Genomic DNA, 18,856 nt, shown 5'->3' on the forward strand with positions numbered 1-18,856 from the left:
ATCTTCTCTGCCAAACCCCCATGATGAGGATGTCCATTGTGTGTTAAATGCGATCCATTTGGATTCTGGGGTAGCATCAAGCAGCAAATGTTTGCAATGAAAGGCCTTTCCTTGCAAGGTTGCAATACTGTGGCTTATGTGGACAGAATCAGGAGTCAATTCCTTCCTTTCTGCTTCCACTTCACCTCTAAATGCAATTATTTGTGATTTTATAACAAAACTCATCGTGTAACTATGAAAGCAATCTCACGGTGGTTTTCCATGTCACCTTCTGCCCACAGGTGACCTCCTACCTGCTGATGGGATATTCATCCAAGGGAATGATCTCAAAATCGATGAGAGCTCTTTGACTGGAGAGTCCGACCAGGTCCGCAAGTCCGTGGACAAGGATCCGATGCTGCTGTCAGGTAAAACCTGCCCCAGCTCCTCTCTGCCCCCTCCAGGTGTGCAGAAATAGGAGGAAATGATAATAATTATATCTGATGTGTCTTAGGGCTAAATTCTGCAGGTGAAGATGGGTGTGACTGGGCAAAATGTTGTCTTGATGTTAACCTAAAGGAAAAATGAACCTGTCAAACCCACATTCATTTGCAAAAATTGTTATGTGGGGTTTTTTTGTTTATTCACACAAGTGTATTTGATATTTTAAAATTTTTCCTATCTGAATGTGCAAATTAACCTATTCTTTATTCACCTTTGTGGGACTATATTTGTATGTAGAAGTATGACAATTTAGTTTCAGTCTTAAAGATCCCAAATAGCCAATGGAAATATTAGTGGGGAATATAAAATTTAAAAAAACAATTAATGACAACTTGAGTATTTGTGGATTTTGCTCAGAAGTAGATGAGAAAGTGAGTAAAGACCAAGGAAGCTAAAGATCCTTAGAGTTAGGGATGTCTGTAGGGCAGATGGGTTTATGCTATTGATAAAGGCAAATAACTGTGATCGTGAAGAGTAAGAAATTAGCAAATGATTGAAGGGAACTTATGAGTGTAAAACTTTAATAAATGGGACATTATAGACACATCAAAGAAGCACTAAAGGATAAAAGAGTCTAGTCCTATGTGCTGGAAAAGACTTGCTGCAGCTCTCAAGGGCACTTGGGGCTATGCTGGGTCCTGTTCTCCTGGAAAAGCTGCTCTGGGAGTGGAGGAGCCAATGCTGCTTTTTGGAGGATATTTTTATCCCCCTTTGTCATCCAATTCAGGAGAAGATTCCCTCAGAACAAAACACAGGGATGCAAATAGCAAGTTTTTAATTAAAATGTACTTGGAAATAGTGACATACCTTAAAGGAGGCTCTGATAAATTTCTCGGGAAGGTTTCAGAGCTTTTCTTTGCTGACTGAACCAACCAAATTTTATGATCTTTTAAAGATATTTTCTGATCTTTAGGTTTGAATAGAATTCTTTTTTTTTTTTTTGGGGGGGGGGGGCAGGGCATGGCTGGCCTAATTTGTGTATTTCTGATGTTCTGCTGAAACTGTTTTCTTGCAAAAGACAAACTTGGTTAGTGACAATATTTCTTTTAAAAAGAGAATCTGGTGGTGATGGATGTGCAGCCTGAGGTTTGTCCTTAAGCATTAATTCTTGGTTGAGAATAATACGCAAGAGGGTTTATTTTGGTTATGGGGTAATACCCCTCAATACAGGTTTATATTACAAATCTCTCTCAATACTGTCAGAAAAGCCTTGCACCATTTTTTTACATTTATTTTGAGCTCTGTGTAACCTTTCTTGCCTCTTTTCAGGCACCCATGTCATGGAAGGCTCTGGGAGGATGCTGGTGACTGCTGTGGGGGTGAATTCCCAGACTGGCATCATCTTCACTCTGCTGGGAGCTGGGGGAGAAGAAGAGGAGAAGAAAGACAAGAAAGGTAAATCTCCGAGCACCAGGATGCTCCAAAGAAAGCTCTTGGGCTTTGTGCAGCCAGAGCTCTCCTCAGCTCTTGACAAATAAATGCGGTTTTTTCAAACTGCCTTTTTTTTTTTTTTTTTTTATGATACATTTTTATCATCCCACATCACACAGAAAAACAGCAGAGGCTGTTAACCAATAAACCCATTGGGTAACAAGATGTTTTTCCAGTGTGAAACTGCAGGCTCCCAGTCCATATGAAGTGCAAGGGGATATCTGGGCATGCTCCAGTTGCTGTGGCTTCTCTACATGAATCCATGCTCACCTACAGTTTGCTAAGATTTTGTGCTTTTTCTATCAATTTAATTTTTTTTTTTTTTTGCCCCAGGAAAAAAGAACAACCCTTGGCCATGGAAATAGCATCTGTCTTAGAGCTTCAGAACTAAAATAAAGATAAGCTGTGGCTCTTTGCCAGGCCAGTTGTTTAATGTCAGGGGCTGACTTGAGAGGCATTTTAATTTCTTCAGGTGTAAAGGTCGAGTTAAGAATAGTAAAAGGCAAGAATGTAGCAGTAAATGTTAGCAGACACTTTTGCTTTCATGTCTTGTATCAGTTAATGAAATCAAGAAGCCTCTTTAGACTTTTCACCTTATTACAGTGTGATGTCATAAGCATTTGCTAATTGATGGGCTGCACACTAAGCAGGAATGTGATTTAATGTCTGTCCTTTCCAGTTTTTCTTCACACAGTCTCGTAAGTTGTTCTGCTTCCACAATTTCATTCCAAGTCTGTCCTAAGAATGTTTGTCTTTCAGACACAATTAAGGGCAAATTAATACAGATTTTTCAGACATTTCTGCTCTTTCTAGTGGTTTTCACTATTAATATAAAAAAGCAGTTTGAGCTTTACTGAACATTATTTTTTGCTATCTGTCAGGCAAGACGATTCCACCTTTTTTGAATTTTTTTTTTGTTTGTTTCCATCCTTTTCTTTGCAGCTGCAGATAGGAAGGCCAAATTCAAATGGTTTTCAGGACCTACGATTTCCATTTCTGAGTGTGTTCAACAAATGGCTGCCTTTGACTCCGTGCTGCTTTGAGGAAATCCCTTTTTACCTAATGAAATGTTTATCATTTCATTTCTGCACAGAAATGCACAATAGCTGCCAGGCACGGGGAGAATTCCAGGAGAATTAAAAGGAGAAAGGCTGAAACTCCACAAAGCAAAAACTCTTTTATGCCAGGCTAGTTTTGAGCAGCATCTTGGAGTTTGGTCTTGCTGTGGTTCAGAGCCTTGGTGAGGTCTGGGGGAGAGGAGGAGCAGCTTCACCCCAGAGTGATGGGAGAGCTCCCTGGGCTGGCTTTAACTGGGCTGGGATCAGGACTCTGGTGGTTCTCTCAGGTTTCACCAGGAAGAGCCTGGAAAGGCAGGAAAAGGGAAATCAGGGAGTTTTCCCCACATCGTGGCTGTAACTTACCCAGAGACAGATTCCTGCAGAAGTGTGTTAGAACTTGGATGCAGTCACAGAATTTAATTAAATATGGCTCTCTGTAGAAATAACTGTAATATAAAAAATCCATCATATAGAGAATTCCTCCACATTTTCTGATGCTCCTGGCAGCTTTGTGCTTCTGCCTGGGCAGAGCTGGTGGCACCAACTCGAATTAAAACCTCTGGTACATAAATGTGCCGTTCTCAGAAATCCTGCCCCTTTCAGTCCCTGTGGGTGTGCGCTTTTATTGTTCATTAACACTTTAAAAATCATCACGCAGGTGTGAAACAGGAGGAGGAACAGCAGCTTCCAGGTAGGGTAAGAATTGTGCCCCATCCAACGGTGCAGATGAGGGGGGGAACTGCTGATTGAAATAATCACCTTTGAATCAGTCAAGTTGAAATTAAAGGATGATTTTAAATCAACGGGATTGCTGGTGCCAGATCTTTTGGTGTGCAGGCATTGTTGGTGTGGCAAATCTCGAGGTTCAGCTTGAATAATCAGCTGTTCTCCAGCAGTAAATTGCAAAGTATTTAACGGGGGATAGTTGATTTGCTGTTACAGCTCACGCTGTGCTGGTTGGGGTTGGGATCCAAACGGAATAAAGAACAAGCACGAGTCACCAAAACAGTTTAAAGTCGTTGCCACCACAGTAATCAAATTTGCAATTGAAATTTCCCTGCATGCAGTGGCACAGGGTGTGTTTTTAAATCCTGGGAGCTGTTTATTTTCTTCTCCCAATTTGCCGTTTGTAAATAAAATCAACCCATTCTTCTGCAGTACCAACCCAGTACAGCCTGAAATAATCCCTGTGGGGCAAGGACTGGGGCGGTTTGAGAGTCTCAGTCAGGAGTCATGGGAGGACTTGGTTCTATTGTGAGCAATTAACCGCCAGAAGCAAAACAAATTAAATTTTATTATTTGCAGAGACTGATTTTATTGAACTTTACTATAAAAACTATACTATAAAAATGTAGTAAAATGATAAAACCTTCTTCAAGATTTTCACCTTCCTGTTAGGAAAGATTTTTGTCCAGTTTTCTCTAATATGTGGGAAATTGCTGAAAAGAAGAAGAGGGTTTTCTTTTCTGATTCTTCCTCCATGTCACCACAAACCAGGAAATGTGCCCTGTCCATTATCTGGGTTTAAAAGAACCCATTATTCTCCTCAAGACTATATTTGCCTTTTCCACATAAAATATGGGAAAATTCCATGTTTCTGCTCAGATCAATGTGCATTTTACCTGGGTGATGGCAGGACATGGATTGAGCCCTGTTACACTGGAATGCATCAGTGATGATAAATGAGAACGTGAAAAATTATTTAACATATAAAATATGCACTATTTTATTATGCAGAACTATGTACAGATATAGACATAACACATGTTTCAATGCAAATTTAAAAGCTACCCGTGCACTGTGTAAATTAACTCCAAAGGAAACATTTCAACCACTTTAAAAGGGCATAAAGTACATTAAAGTACAAAAAATAAGACATAAAAGGACTAAAACAATGTACAAAGAGCTGTGTACAGTCAGTTCTCACCAACTCCTTTAACTTTGCTAAATGTGTTTCATATTTATTTATATTTTATTGTTATTATTGTACTATTATTATTATTATTATTATTTGAGTTTTTCAGTTTATTTTGTGACACTTCCCCAGTGCCACGTTGCTTTGGAAATTTGTGTTAATTAATTTGAAACTCTTTGATTTTGGGAGCAAACAAAAGCCACTGAGGCTTTTCGCTCTGTCACGTTCGCGTTGTTGTTATTATTTATTCATTATTTTTTGTTTTGTTTTTGTGTTGTTTTGTGCTTTTTTTTTTGTTTTGTTTTGTTTTTTATCCATTATTGCTCAGTAGATTCTTCCCATCCCTCCTCCCACCCTCCTCCAGCCACAGATGGTGCAGCAGGTGCAAATGCCACTGATAATGCAAATGCCAGCTTAGTCAATGGTACGTCACAACCCCCGGCTTGTCTGATTTGATGGATTTCTCTCCTGACTGTGTCAAATTCCCTCTCCCCTGGTTGACCTGCACAGATGTTGTGTGTGTGTGTGACTGCCCTCTGAGAGATCCTGCTCCACACGCTCTGCAGGGGCTTGGGACAGGGCCCACAGGGATGCTGCAGCTTCATTCCCTCACAATTCAGCCTGGCATGGGCAGAATGTGGAATTTTGGTCTATTTGCCATTAAAACTGCAGTTAAAATAAGGAGTCAGGTCAGGCCAGTTTCAAAGCTTTTGGGCAGAATCACCTGAAATTTTATTATGAAGCTTCATTATTCACCATAGATCTGGAGAGGAGCACCATGAGAAAGGAATTCTCTCTGCTTCTCCTCTTTTTCACTCTCATAATTCCTCCCGCAGTTCTGAGAGAGGGATCAGGGATCTGTCTCCATTTCAACCAACACTGGGTTAGGAACAACTTTTGCTGTTTTCAGCATCTCTTTCAGGAGGGGCTTAGAAGTTTTGTGGGTATTTGTTGAGCCCTCAGTGATCTTCTCCTGAGCCTGCCTGTGTTAACTAAACCCTAACCAACCCATTCCTGCAGCCACTTTTGGCTGTGTCCCAGGACAGATTCCTGACCCCTCTTGTTAGCACTCGAATATTTTGGTGTTTCTCCCAACAGACAAATTCCACGGCTAAATTGGATTGAATGGGTCAATATTAGTGTAGGCATCAGCTGTATTTTGCTGCTAATCAGATAGATGAGCCTTTATTTGCCAAGCAACCTTTCACTCTTGTGCAGCGCCAAAAATACCGAGTAAAGTCATCCTACTTTTCATCATGTTGGGGAAAGAAGTTTGTTTTCCATGCAGGTTGCATCTCACATGTGAAATGAGAGTTTCCGATGGCAATATCAAGTGCTAAACAAGGATTTACTGCTGTAGGATCTTATTTAAAACAGTGACACAGGAAATCTTTGAGCCTATTTTCAAATCATTTAAGAGAAACATATAACCAGATTTAAAAGCCATTCTGGAAAATTAAGATTTACAACCCATACATCTCCTTGCATGGCAGGGACCTCCATCATGCTGGTTCCGGATTCCTTAGAGACCAGAGAATGAATTCTATGTGTTTTATTCTCCATTACTCTGAGGGTGCTGAGGTCCTGTCATAGAGCAGCTGGCAGGGAGTAGCTTTAGATTGGATATTGGGAAGAAATCTTTCCTGGTGAGGGTGGGAGGCCCTGGCACAGGGTGCCCAGAGAAGCTGTGGCTGCCCCTGGATGTGTCCAATGCCAGGCTGGATGGGGCTTGGAGCACCTGGGATAGTGGAAGGTGTCCCTGCCCATGGCAGAGGTGGCACTGGATGAGCTTTAAGATTTTTTTTCCAACTTGAACCATTCTGTACTAATTCCACTTTGGTGAGTGTAAACCAATTTTCCTCCAGTCCCACAGGATCCTCAGCACTGCTGCTCATCCCACAGGATCCTCATCAGTCCCACAGGATCCTCATCATGCTGCAGAGGAGGGGCGGGAGCAGAGCTCAGCCCCTTTCTTCTGGTGCTCAGCCCCTCTCTGCTGGTGCTCAGCAGGTGCAGGATGAGCCCTGAGCTGCTCCATGCTGGGCTCTGCTCAGAGCAGGGGCTGCCTGGTAAATCCCTGTTGTGCTTGGGCTTAATGCTGAGCTTAATGAGGAAATTGAGTTCCAGGGGATATTAGATCAGTGTCGGAATTAGGGATGTGATTTTCCATCAGCCTCTCTCCAGTCAGGAGCAGCAGTTACTGTCCATGTTTATCCTGGAGCTGACAATACGAACTCGGGGCTTTGCAGTGTGGAGTGAATCTTTTTTCTTTTTGCAGTTCAGGATGTTTTGGATTTTAGCTCCTCTGAGGTGAGGCAGTTCAATAATTCTGCTGGTCTTTGATCAACATGGACAGGAGAGGCTTTCCACAATCCAGCTGCTCAGAGGAGAACTCAGGCAGGCAGAGTTAGCTCTGAGTGCTTTAGAATTATCTGGGAAATGGCCAGTGCCAGGTTTCTGGTAATTTCTCAGTTAGCACTGCTGATGAGTTAAATACTTTAAAATGTAAATATGGTTTGGAGGGGAGAAAGGAATGAGAGGATAAGTTACAAAGCAAGGAGCCCAAATTCATCTACATATTCCTTTGGTCTGGATGAAATTATTTAAAAAAAAAAAAAAGTCTGAAAATTCTTCCTGAGGTGTGACGGGGAACAAGAATTTTACCTAAAGCCTAGTATCTTTGTGTAGAAAATATCTTAAAATAAGAAAAGAAAAATTATTTATTTAAATAAGTAGCAAGCTCAGGAAATGTTGTTGCTTGAAAATCAACCAATTAGATTTCAGATTAAATATTTTTATTCTTAATTGCTGATACATAATTGACAGAAAAGAATGAGTTTGTTTTTATCCAGGGAGCCTGTAGTGATAAATTCATTTACTTTGTGACCCAGCCTGTGTATTATGGGCTGTACCAAAGGAACTCTTATAAATCCTGTTGAGTTTTAGGAGTTGAGATCAAAACAGAGAATTGCTGCTGATCCCATTGTCAGAACTATGGACAATATGTTCAGTTTTTGAAAGGCTGCAAGGTAAGGCCATAAAAGAAAATTTTCCAGAAAGGTAGTAATTCAGGAAAATTCATCCCCTTCCAAAGTATTATATTTAGTAAAGGTAATTTTAAAAAATGAAAATCAGGGAAGCAGCAATCACTGTTTACAGCTTGTTTATCTCCAAATTTGATTTCCTTCTAGTAGAGCTAATTACCCCAAATTTGATTTCCTTCCAGTAGAGCACTGCCACTTTCCTAAGTAAGAATTTCCAGGGTGGGTTGTTGGGGTATTTTTGGCATTTGTTACCCAGAGAATTTGCTACTTAAATGTGTCTTCAGAAAATATAGAACAGGTATAGAAATGCCTTATCAGAGTAAGAGAAATCTCTGCTGGAATATTTTGCATCTACAGCTGATCCCAGTGTAGGCACTAAACTACTTCAGCTCCTGCAAAGCAATTTGCATTTTGAACTTTTATTTAAATATTATTTTTCTATTTATAATACAATTTCAATTTATATTTTAATGTATTTCTGAATTGTAAGTGAAGTTATTTATTGAATGCATAGAAGAATTATCTAAAACTTCCTGATCGATGCAGTGGTTCCCTCTCAGCACTTGGAACACAATCCCATTATTTTCTTTGGTTGATTCTGAGAAGTTCTTCCAATTTAGAAATAATTCCCAAGTGAGGGAAAAAATTTCCAGAATAGTGGCAGGACTTTGTTATTCTGTGTCATTGGCCCTTCCTCGAGGGCTGCAGCAGGTAAAAGCTTTTCTTGGGAATTTTATTTGGTAAAGTCCATGGCTTTTAGAATAAACATTTAGTCAGTAAAGGTGCCACAAGTCCTTTCCAATATATAGGGATTGTTGTGAGGCAAAGGCATGCAAAAAAAATTTTATATTTAAATTCAGAACTTTCAAATCCGCTGCAGAATGAAGGTGTTAGAAATGCTATTCTAAACCTTCTGATTTTTCATCCTTGCTTAGAAAAGTGATGAAAAGCTCAGATGGATTTCTCCAGCCCAAACAACATTTATTTTATTTATTATTCCAAACAGAAAAGAAGAAAATATTTTCAGAATTATGTGAAAAATATTATTTTTTTAAAGAACTATTTCACATTATGCTATCAAAATATGAATGAATACTCATCCTTTTGATGGTTCTAAGCAGTGCCCCGAGGACAGAAGGATGGGAGAGTGTTTATACCTGGAAGGAGGAAGGATCTCTCAGCAGTGGTGATTCTGTCACCTTTCTTTCTGCCTTCATTTCCCTCTTCCTATTTTATAGCAAAGGGCAGCCTTAAAATTATTTGGCACAGAAAGATATAAATAGTTTACAGATTCCTTCTCTTTATCTTGACTACCCAAATTACCTTTTCTTTGTTATTCTGTCTAAATAACTGAACTGTGACTACTTGTGATGACTTCCCTCACTCAATAACCTGAAAAAAGAATATTAAGAATGTATTTTTTAAATACCTGAGTTTAAACTGTTGTTAATGATTGTTTATTTTGTGTATGCTATTTTCAGGTAGCCAGTCAATTGTCAGTGCAATTTATTATGATAAGTATTCTCTTAAATAGCAAATGTATGTCCTAAAATTACATATTTTAATTTACAAAGAAAAATAATCCCTGGGACAGTCACATTTGGGTTTTGTTGGTGATTTTTATCTTTCTGAAAGTTGAATATTCAATGGTTTTTTGCCACTCCAACGTTTGGAATTGCACTCTGCAAAAGGATGTCTAGAGCAGGAAATCGAGCAGACTGCCTGCTCTAAATTAATGCCTTCCAGTTCTTAGGAAAGAACTCCAGCCAGAAATCTGAATCTCCAGAGATATTTTATGTCTTCCAGTAACTTTATTAAAAGCCCTTCTAAGAAAAACAGCCACCAGGCAGGTACTGAGTCCAACTGTGCCCCACAGGCAAAGGTTTTATAGGGAATTTCACTGTGAAAATGAGCTTGGTTTTGCTCAGGTACATGGATTAATCTCTTGTGCAAAGTGTAAAGCTCTGGGAGGTGGATTCTGAATTTTTAAAAGTCCTGTTATTTCCAAGATGGGAACAGAATTAGAAACACAGACAAGTAGCTGATGATCAGTGGTTCATTGCAATAATTCACCTGAGCTCGGAGATGATTTTAGGTCATGACATGTCCCTTCCCTGGCTCTGCTTTGGGATTCCCCAGAGTGACACTGGGGACTATTGTTGACAAATACAAGGCTGATTTTAGTCACTTTTTCTCTCCCACTTAGTGCAGAGACCAACATCAAGAGATGCATCTTAGCTTTTCCATTTTGTTATTCCTTATACACAGTAGAGTGAAAAAACTTAATCCACAAAGCAGTCAGAAGAACAAGATGTAGCTGCTCCACATTTTTTAATAAATTCTGATGATACATTTCTTATTAGAACGTGTCAACAATCCTACAATGGTGTTTTAACTCAATTTTCCTTAGCATCATTTTTTATTGTTCGTTTTACATAACTACCAAAAGACACTGTCATCCATTCTGAAATAATATTTGTTGTAGTCTTTTCCATAAATTCATATAATTACTGTGAAAATTTCATAAAGGATCCCACCAAGAAATTTTGGATACATTTGAAAATCTTTAGTTGTTATTCTGAATACCAAAGTTCTGTACGTGATTTGTGCATTTTGCCATTTTTAGCTCATACACACTTTCTAATGACATTTCCAGTTAAAAAAAAGACACAGAGGAATAAGGACTTTGCTGTGATAAAAACTGCTTGTGGATAAAATGTCAAGCTGGAAATTAAAGAGGCACTTGGTAAATCTGTGTTCAGGATAAATCTGAATTTAAGTCACCTGGCACTTGTATTTCCAGAAGAAGTTTGCTAATTAGTACAACCAAGTGAGAAAAATGTAATTTAAAAATCCTACCTGATTCACATTTTTATTTATTTATTTAGATTTATTAACACTATTGTTTCTATTTTTTTCCCTCAAATTAGTAACATGATTAATTTAATTCTGGAATACATTAGGAAAGTCATACACTACACTGGTGTGTACCAGAGTTTTTTAAGTCTCAGCCCTCTGAAACATTAGCTCAGGACTATAATTCCCATTCGTCTTTCCACCAGATCCACTTTATTAGTTTTCCCCTCTGAATGTATGCAGATTCCTCAAAAATACGTGCTGATATTTAGGATTTAACGTGTTCCAGCCCTGAGCTTGGCTGGAATTCCTTGGATGTGCCCAGCTGGGTTGGCTCCTGGTGTGAGTGCAGGTGTGAGGGCAGGGGATGGTGCCCAGGTGCCCGTGATGTGCTCATGGCTTTTTGTCTCCCATTGATAGAAATTCCCATTTTCCTGTTCTGTCTCGGCTGAAGGTTGTTTACTGTCTGTTGTCTGTTGGAATTTTTCATCATTTAGGCAAGATGCAGGATGGGAATATGGAGAACAACCAGAACAAAGGTAATCTTCTTTCCTATTCAGGAAGTTGTGTTGTTAGCATGTAGTTCAATCCTGTCCCCAAGTGCAGTGAGAACCTGTGATCTGTGCCTGTGTGTGAAACTGGCCCTTATTGCTCGTGCAGAGTGTCCAAAAAACCCCCAAACAACCAACCCCAACCAAAAACCTACCCAAGAGATTGTAACTTCCACGAGTTGCAGAGGTTTAGGACAGGAGGATTTTAAATGAACCATTTATAGGTGTTGCTTTCATCTCACAAAGCTCATTTGAATTAATTTTTCCTGTGCAAGTTGTGTATCCTACGTGTTGTTAGTGGTTTTCCAGCCCAGTTTTTTTATGTCTCATCATCTCTGGTGTCTGATGGCATTGTCTGGACATCTCTTCATTTGCAGGGAAAAGGCAAGGCAATAAGAAAAGGAAACTGAAAGCCAAAGTGTTATCTGGCAGTGTAAAAGCCTTTTTATAAGGATAAACAACAGGAAGATTGAGAGTCTGAGGAGTTTCTTATTTAATATACAACGTCAGGAAGAAATTGGAATCGATATTTTGCTTTCTCTGAAGCAAAGTCATGGTTCCCTTTTTATTATAAGACACAGCTATCAAGAGTTCTTTGGGTTACACCAAATTAAATGATAATTTTCTCTTCTCAGATAATATTGAACATTACAAAGGTGATGGCTCAGAAACTGGATAGAGAAGCTCAGAGGTTCATGGTACAAAAGTACCAAATAAAATGCTATTAAATAATAAGCATTCAGGCTAGGTAGATAAATTAGATTTCCAGGTCAAACAAGCACGGTCTTGTACAATCTCTTCACAAAAGCAAAGCTGTTTCATCTCATCCTATTTTATTTATTGTGCTCAGTACAAACCAGACACATGCACATATATCCACTGCAATGTCATTGCCTTCCAGAAACACGTCAATATAAAGTTTCCTTCTCTTGGCATTCTGTCAGGAAAGGAGGGATCAGCCCTGAAACCCTGTGTGGTTTTTTGGGGAAATGGTGATGCCACCACCATCAGACCCATGGGTTGAGTTACTTGATCACAGAATGCTGAGGAAACTTTATAACTCAGGGATTTTCTGGAGTGGTGGATGGCAGAGTGTGGTCCCCTCGTCACCTAGGTGCCCCTGCAGCCCAGGGACGTGACACATGGGCCATCTGTGCAGCCACATGGCCTTCAAAATGTCTGCATTGGAAATGTGATTATGAGGGGGCGTTGCATTCTAAGAGATATCCCAAATTTCAGAGAAATACAGATCTGTCAGAGCACCTGAGCTCTGCTGCTCCAGGGAATCCTGCAGTGCTGATGCTGCCACCTGCCAGGCCATGTGCAAGGCATTCAGTGGCATATATGTGTACGGCCCAGAGCATCATGGGTGGGGGTAAAAATGAGGGATAAACCCAATTTGTTTGGGTTTTCCATCCCAAAATTCAGAGAAATATGGACCTGTCAGAGCACCTGAGCTCTGCTACTCCAGGGAATTCTGCAGTGCTGATGCTGCCACTGCCAAGTCACATCCAAGGCATTCAGTGGCATACATGTGCATGGCCCGGAGTGTCATGGGTGGGGATAAAATGAAGGATAAACCCAATTTGTTTGGATTTTCCAGCCCAAATCCCCACGTGTCCTGAGGGATGTGCTGTGTCCTGCAGAGCCCCACTGGGTCTCCAGGGCCTGGCATAGGAGTCAAGGGCAGAGATTGTCCCAGCCAGCCCCGGTGATGCTGGCTGGATCCAGACAGGATGAACACGGAGAAAAGGAAGGGCTGAAGCTCTGGAGTAACAGTTTTTGTTCTGCATTATCAGCCAAGCAGCAGGACGGGGCTGCTGCCATGGAGATGCAGCCGCTGAAGAGCGCGGAAGGGGGAGAGGGAGACGACAAGGACAAGAAGAAATCCAACATGCACAAGAAAGAGAAATCCGTCCTTCAGGGAAAGCTGACCAAGCTGGCAGTGCAGATTGGCAAAGCAGGTATGGCTGGGGGACACCAAACCCCTCTGGGGCACAGGAGGCAAAGAACTGGCAAGCAAATGGTTCTGAAAAGGGACAGGCTCTTTTTTAACTGCAAGATTTGGAAATGGGTCATCACAAAGCTGTTCTAAGGAGAGTATGTGGTGCTGAAGATCTTTTATTCTCCTAAAAATCAGCTTTGACTGTCAAGGAGCTTTGGGCAACTTGGATTGTAATGAATATTTGAATCAAAATGAAATGCAGCTTTTCTCGGAGTTAATATTCCCATGCGCAGTAATTATGTATTTAATTTCCTCTCCCCTCAGAACTTGGGAGTATGCAGCTTCAGAAACTCTAATACCATCTCAAAACATCACTCACGCAGTATTTCCCTCTCATGGATTCCAAAAGCATTCTGTTCTCCCCAAATATCCAAGTTCCTGCCTCCTCCCCAAGCACGACACATCTTTTGACTCCTGTACCCAGAACTGTGTGGCCCCTGGTGTTGGAAGCAGCACTTCTCCAACACATAGGTAGAGAGTGGAAATCTTCCATCCATAAGGACCTAAAGTTCCTTAGGTTTGTTTTTCTCGTGGTATTAAAGAGATTTTGATCTCAGCTCCTTGGCTGAGGCCCTACAAGATCCCTTTACTTCTGTTCTGTCTCCCTCAGCCTTGTCCTGCAGTCTGGTTTCTCGCCTTCCCATCCCTTTTTAGTTTCATCACAGGAGTTGATCACACAACCCCAATTCCCTTTGCCTGAACAGAGTGTGACCAAATCTGGGATTATCATCCCTGATATCCAATTTAATGCCTTGCCCCAACTCCTATTCCCCCAGCTTCTCTCCTTTGTTTCCCCTGATGATTAATTCCTTGGATTAAATACCTTTGCACTGCCTTGACTTCCTTTCTCTTGTATTTTGGCAGGCACGTGAACATCACTCTTAAAGTAATTGTGTAGGGATTTCTGACTAGAATGTGGCAAGGAACAGGAATTAAATTAATTAATCATTGCCTCATTTGGTTTTTCTTTGGCGTTGAGCAATCTGTGGGGATGTATTGCCTTGTCAGGAGTATTTGCCTGTACAATATTTTAATGGATTTCCCTTTATCGTCTGGCACAGAGTGATTTCCCTGCCTCATCTGTTTCCTGTCAACCTGAGCATCCTTCAGCTTTATCAATTTTTTTAAAAAACTGCAGTCAAGACATGAGTTTCACAGCACTCTCCTTCTACTCTATGATCTCATTAGGGAGAAATTAATTTATTCCAAAATGCAGGCTTAACTGCTTCACACAAATCTGCCAAACAGGGCTGGTCAGAGCAAGGCAGAGCTGAGGCTATAATGGGAATTTTATTTGTATATCAAACCCAGGGGCAAAACTGTGGAGCAGGAGAGCAATCCCAGCAGTCTGTGCCATTGGGAGAGTGGATGAGATGCCTGGGATATTTTGTCAATTCTATGAAATATTTATTGGTGTCTCTGTCTCTTTGGAACCTTTGCTCATGAAAATACACACTTTGCCAATGTTCCCTCAAAAAGGGACACCTTGGAAACACCAGTATTTGTCACACTTTAAAGAAACCCAGTAAAAATCTATCCTGTGGATAATTCTGCATTATTGCCTCTTTATATTCACCCAGACACATCTGTGGGGCTTTTCTACAGTTTTAAAACATCACCATAAACTATGGGAGACTCCTTTGCTCAAGTCTCTAAAGATATACTTATTTAAAAGAAAGCTGTTTAAATATGGATAGACAAGTAATTTGTAAAAGGTGGGGGTTAAAAGGACAGATAAATGTTGTACCAGGCAAAGTAATGTGCTAAATTGAATAAACTTAGCTTAAGTGGCAGCAGAACTCCTGCACTGCCTGGGAAGTTTTAAAGGCAGCAGTAAGTGCTTAAAAATGAATTCCCTAGAATTTCTTGTGCACTGGAATGTATGATTGCTGCAAATATATTATGGCAGGGTTTTTCTTCATTGTACAGTTTATCATTGTTATTGGTACTGGTGAAAAATGTCACAAAGCAAGAAATAATTTCCTTTCAAATCTCAGTTTGTAATTGCTTGTGTTCTCAGTGGTGTTTGGGTTTATGGTAACTGGTGATTTCTCCTCCCAGGTCTGGTGATGTCTGCCATCACTGTCATCATCTTGGTACTGTATTTTGCCATTGACACCTTTGTGGTCAACAAGAAGCAGTGGTTGCCTGAGTGCACTCCTGTCTACGTTCAGTATTTTGTTAAATTCTTCATTATTGGTGTTACTGTGCTCGTGGTTGCTGTTCCTGAGGGGCTCCCACTTGCTGTCACTATTTCTCTGGCTTATTCTGTAAAGGTAAGAGACGTTCAGCATAATCCAGGGACAAAAGTGCTGTTTGCTTGAGTTTACTACTGAGTTGGTCCTCAGGTTTTAGCAGATGTGATGAAAAAGGGTCTGAAAATTATGTGCTCAAAATGTTCATGAAATTGCTTTAAAGAAAACTTATACTGAAAGTATTTCTAACAAAAATGCAAATATATCTTCCAACACATCTCATTAAGACTGCACATTGCAGGAATATCAAGCAGTAGAAATGCCTACTTAATTTGCAAGGAACCATGAATTTATTGAGCAGAATGTACTCTGAAAATGGTCCAGTCTTTTGATATAGAATAATTTTGTATTCAAATTTTCTTGTTCAATTGCACAGTTTTGACAAGGATTTGAAGTCTTTGGGAACACTTCTCAGAGAAATTGGAGTTTCTCAAAGAAATTAAGAGTTTCACTGAAGCTTTCATGTACTTTTCTTAAATGCAGTTGCAGTTGTTTGAAGTCAATGTAAATGGTTCTATTAGGAAATTAAAGAGGATTAACATCCTGGACTTGGGGATTACTTGAGCAATTTAATCAGATGATTTAAACATTCTGGGAATCTTAGATGAAGATGGTGTAAGGTTTATTTCCATTTAGCCTGTAAACAAATTAACTTAGGAAGTTTAGGAAGGAATCTCTTGGCTTCTATGTAGCCAAATATCACAATTATTAGAAAAAAGGAGCAAGTCTTAAAAATGGGGTTTTGCTAATAAATAATGTAGCTGCTTTGAAAATGTTTTCTCATCCTCCTGATGTCCTTCCTCTGACGCACTTTTTTTTTTCCTTTCTCTTTCCCTTTTGCTTTTTCCCCAAAATATGTGGCCCAGCTGCATGCTGCCAGATAATATCCTGGCATTCCAAGGATAAGAAAAAACCCGAAATGTTTGCTACAAGGATAGTGTTTGAAAAATGCTGTTGTCTCTGGTTCCTTTAGCTCATCTCTGCTGTTCTAAATGCAAACCTCCTGCAGGAAAACGATGCATCTCTTTTAGTTTATCAAAGGCAAAATTGCCTCAGGGATGGGCACAGCTTGGTTGTCTGTAACTGGGATTGGGGGTTATTGGCCCTCACCCAAACCTCTGGTTTGGAGAATGCCACGTTTTCACCAGCGAGACCAACCATGGGCTGCTTTGCTCTTTACAACCAAAAACCTGTCAAAACCAGCCTTGAAGTGTTTCTTATTTGACTTTTGATGGGTTTTCTCCCTTCAGAAAATGATGAGGGACAACAACCTGGTGCGGCACCTGGATGCCTGCGAGACCATGGGCAACGCCACGGCCATCTGCTCGGACAAGACGGGCACGCTGACCACCAACCGCATGACCGTGGTCCAGGCCTACGTGGGCGACGTGCACTACAAGGAGATCCCCGACCCCGACTCCATCCCAGCCAAGACCATGGAGCTGCTGGTCAACGCCATTGCAATCAACAGTGCTTACACCACCAAAATTCTGGTGAGTCCGTGTTACCCCTGCACTTAGAGGGGTAACAAGTTGCGATGTGGGTGTGGACCCTCACAGAGGACAGCAGGCAGTAGCATGGTCAGACATGGAAGGCTTTTTATTATCTGACTCCAATAACTTATATACACTTTGTACAGAGGGCCAGGATTGGCCCAAGGAGGTTACAACCTCCTGACTCCATTGGTCACTATGGCCATCAGTCAAATTCTCTCTCAGGGAACAACTATGCAAAACATATGGATAAATTCTAAGACTACATATTGTTTACATGAAGCAGCGGGAGAATGGTGCTGCAAAGGTTCAAACACTTGAAAGCAAGAAAATCAGGGGTGACAAGTAGGTGCCTTTTGTTTTTTGGAGGAAGTTGAGTGAGGGCTAGCGGAAAGAGTTGTCAGAATTCTTGCCGAGCCCACGAGGATCTAACATGCTCTGGGGGTGTCCAGCATCTCACAGAAAATGGCTTAAAATAATTTGTCAGATGGTGTGATCAAGTGTGTCTTGAAAAAGCAAAAGGGTTTTAGTTAAAGAAGAAAATAATATGAAACAAAAGAACAAAAGCCATGCACAGTGTAGGGAGGGGTCTCTCACACACCTGCTACAACACCCCAAAAATGCACTGAGGAGACTCATGCTCTTCCTTAAGTGTTGAATGATTTAGATGGGTTTTTTGGCAAACAGCCCAATAGAAAACAGCTACATTTCTGAGAAACAGCTAAAGAAACCTATCCGTGTTTTTGTCTTGGCACCAAGACAATTACAGTCAGGAGAGCATAGAAACTTCTAGTGTTTTTCCTTTAAAAGTCCTAAGGTGAAACTGGGACCCTTTTCCTTATATAGAAAACATCTACCTGCTCATGAGGATTGCAGTGCAACAAGAAGGTGTAATTTCTTTTTTTTTTTTTTTTTTTGAGAAGTTTTAATTCCTTAACATCTTCTTGTTGATTTCAAAGCATTAAATACTTCTGAGGTCCTCAAAATAAGAACAGATGCTCTAAAAACTGTACATTTTATGATTTTATTCAAGGACAGGGATTTATTTAAGACTACAAGATCATGAGACATTTGAAAAAACTCCTGCTGTCATTAGATTGGGGTGGCCCAGTTCTAGTGCAGATAAATTTGGGAACACAAATGTGTGGTAACACATGTGGTTTTCACTGAGCCTTCATATGTGCAAAAGGATTTCTGTGTGTCTAAGAAATTTCAATTAATGCACAAATTGGATTGGTTAAATCAGTGAGGTTAATGACCTTTATTCATTTTGGTTTCAAGTGAGTTACATCCTGAAGTATTTTATTCATTCTGTAGAGGAGGCCAGAATGGAAATATCCTGTTTGCTTGTGGCATTGGATTCTTCTGTACTGAGCTAATTAAGAGACTGAAAATTTTTGCAATTCCAATAGATTTGTTCTTTGAAAGGTCAAGCTGAATGTTAACGTTGCTGAACAAATAGATTTTTTTCTTTTTAGTTTATGAATGTAAGTATTGTCCTTTTCATAGGTCTGTGCTGAGCTGCAGAATAAAGTCAGGCATGTACTTCATGTTTGTTTTAAAAGTGGTCTTTTAAAATACATTCAGAGAAAACAAATACTGTGTGATAACTCAGAGAGGATATTTTATGGCAGCCGCTCTTTGAATTTCTTTTGTGCATTTTTAAACCAGCAAGAACAGGTTGCTGTTGCTGGGTAATTCCTGCTCTCACAAATCAATGTAAAATTTGATTGCTGGTGAGAGGAAAACACTCCTTGGTTGTTTA

The 18,856-nt window shown here is 40.2% G+C and overlaps 1 protein-coding gene across 17 annotated transcripts in view; it reads left to right on the forward strand.

Annotated features, from left to right (window-relative positions):
• ATP2B2 (ATPase plasma membrane Ca2+ transporting 2) overlaps positions 1-18,856 on the forward strand; it is a 395,247-nt gene that overhangs the window by 304,747 nt on the left and 71,644 nt on the right. For 10 of the 17 annotated variants that reach the window (XM_083869181.1, XM_083869182.1, XM_083869183.1 and 7 more), the window contains 7 exons: positions 282-407; positions 1,753-1,878; positions 5,219-5,311; positions 11,285-11,326; positions 13,138-13,302; positions 15,405-15,619; positions 16,849-17,091. In XM_083869181.1, coding sequence (XP_083725307.1) covers positions 282-407; positions 1,753-1,878; positions 5,219-5,311; positions 11,285-11,326; positions 13,138-13,302; positions 15,405-15,619; positions 16,849-17,091 — 1,010 coding nt within the window. Of the gene's footprint in view, positions 1-281; positions 408-1,752; positions 1,926-5,218; positions 5,312-11,284; positions 11,327-13,137; positions 13,303-15,404; positions 15,620-16,848; positions 17,092-18,856 lie in introns of all 17 variants that reach the window. The other 7 variants (XM_083869187.1, XM_083869188.1, XM_083869177.1 and 4 more) reach the window with 4 other exon arrangements.

The sequence above is a fragment of the Zosterops lateralis genome (genome assembly GCF_965231275.1).
Source record: "Zosterops lateralis genome assembly, chromosome: 11".
Classification (NCBI taxonomy): Eukaryota; Metazoa; Chordata; class Aves; order Passeriformes; family Zosteropidae; genus Zosterops; species Zosterops lateralis.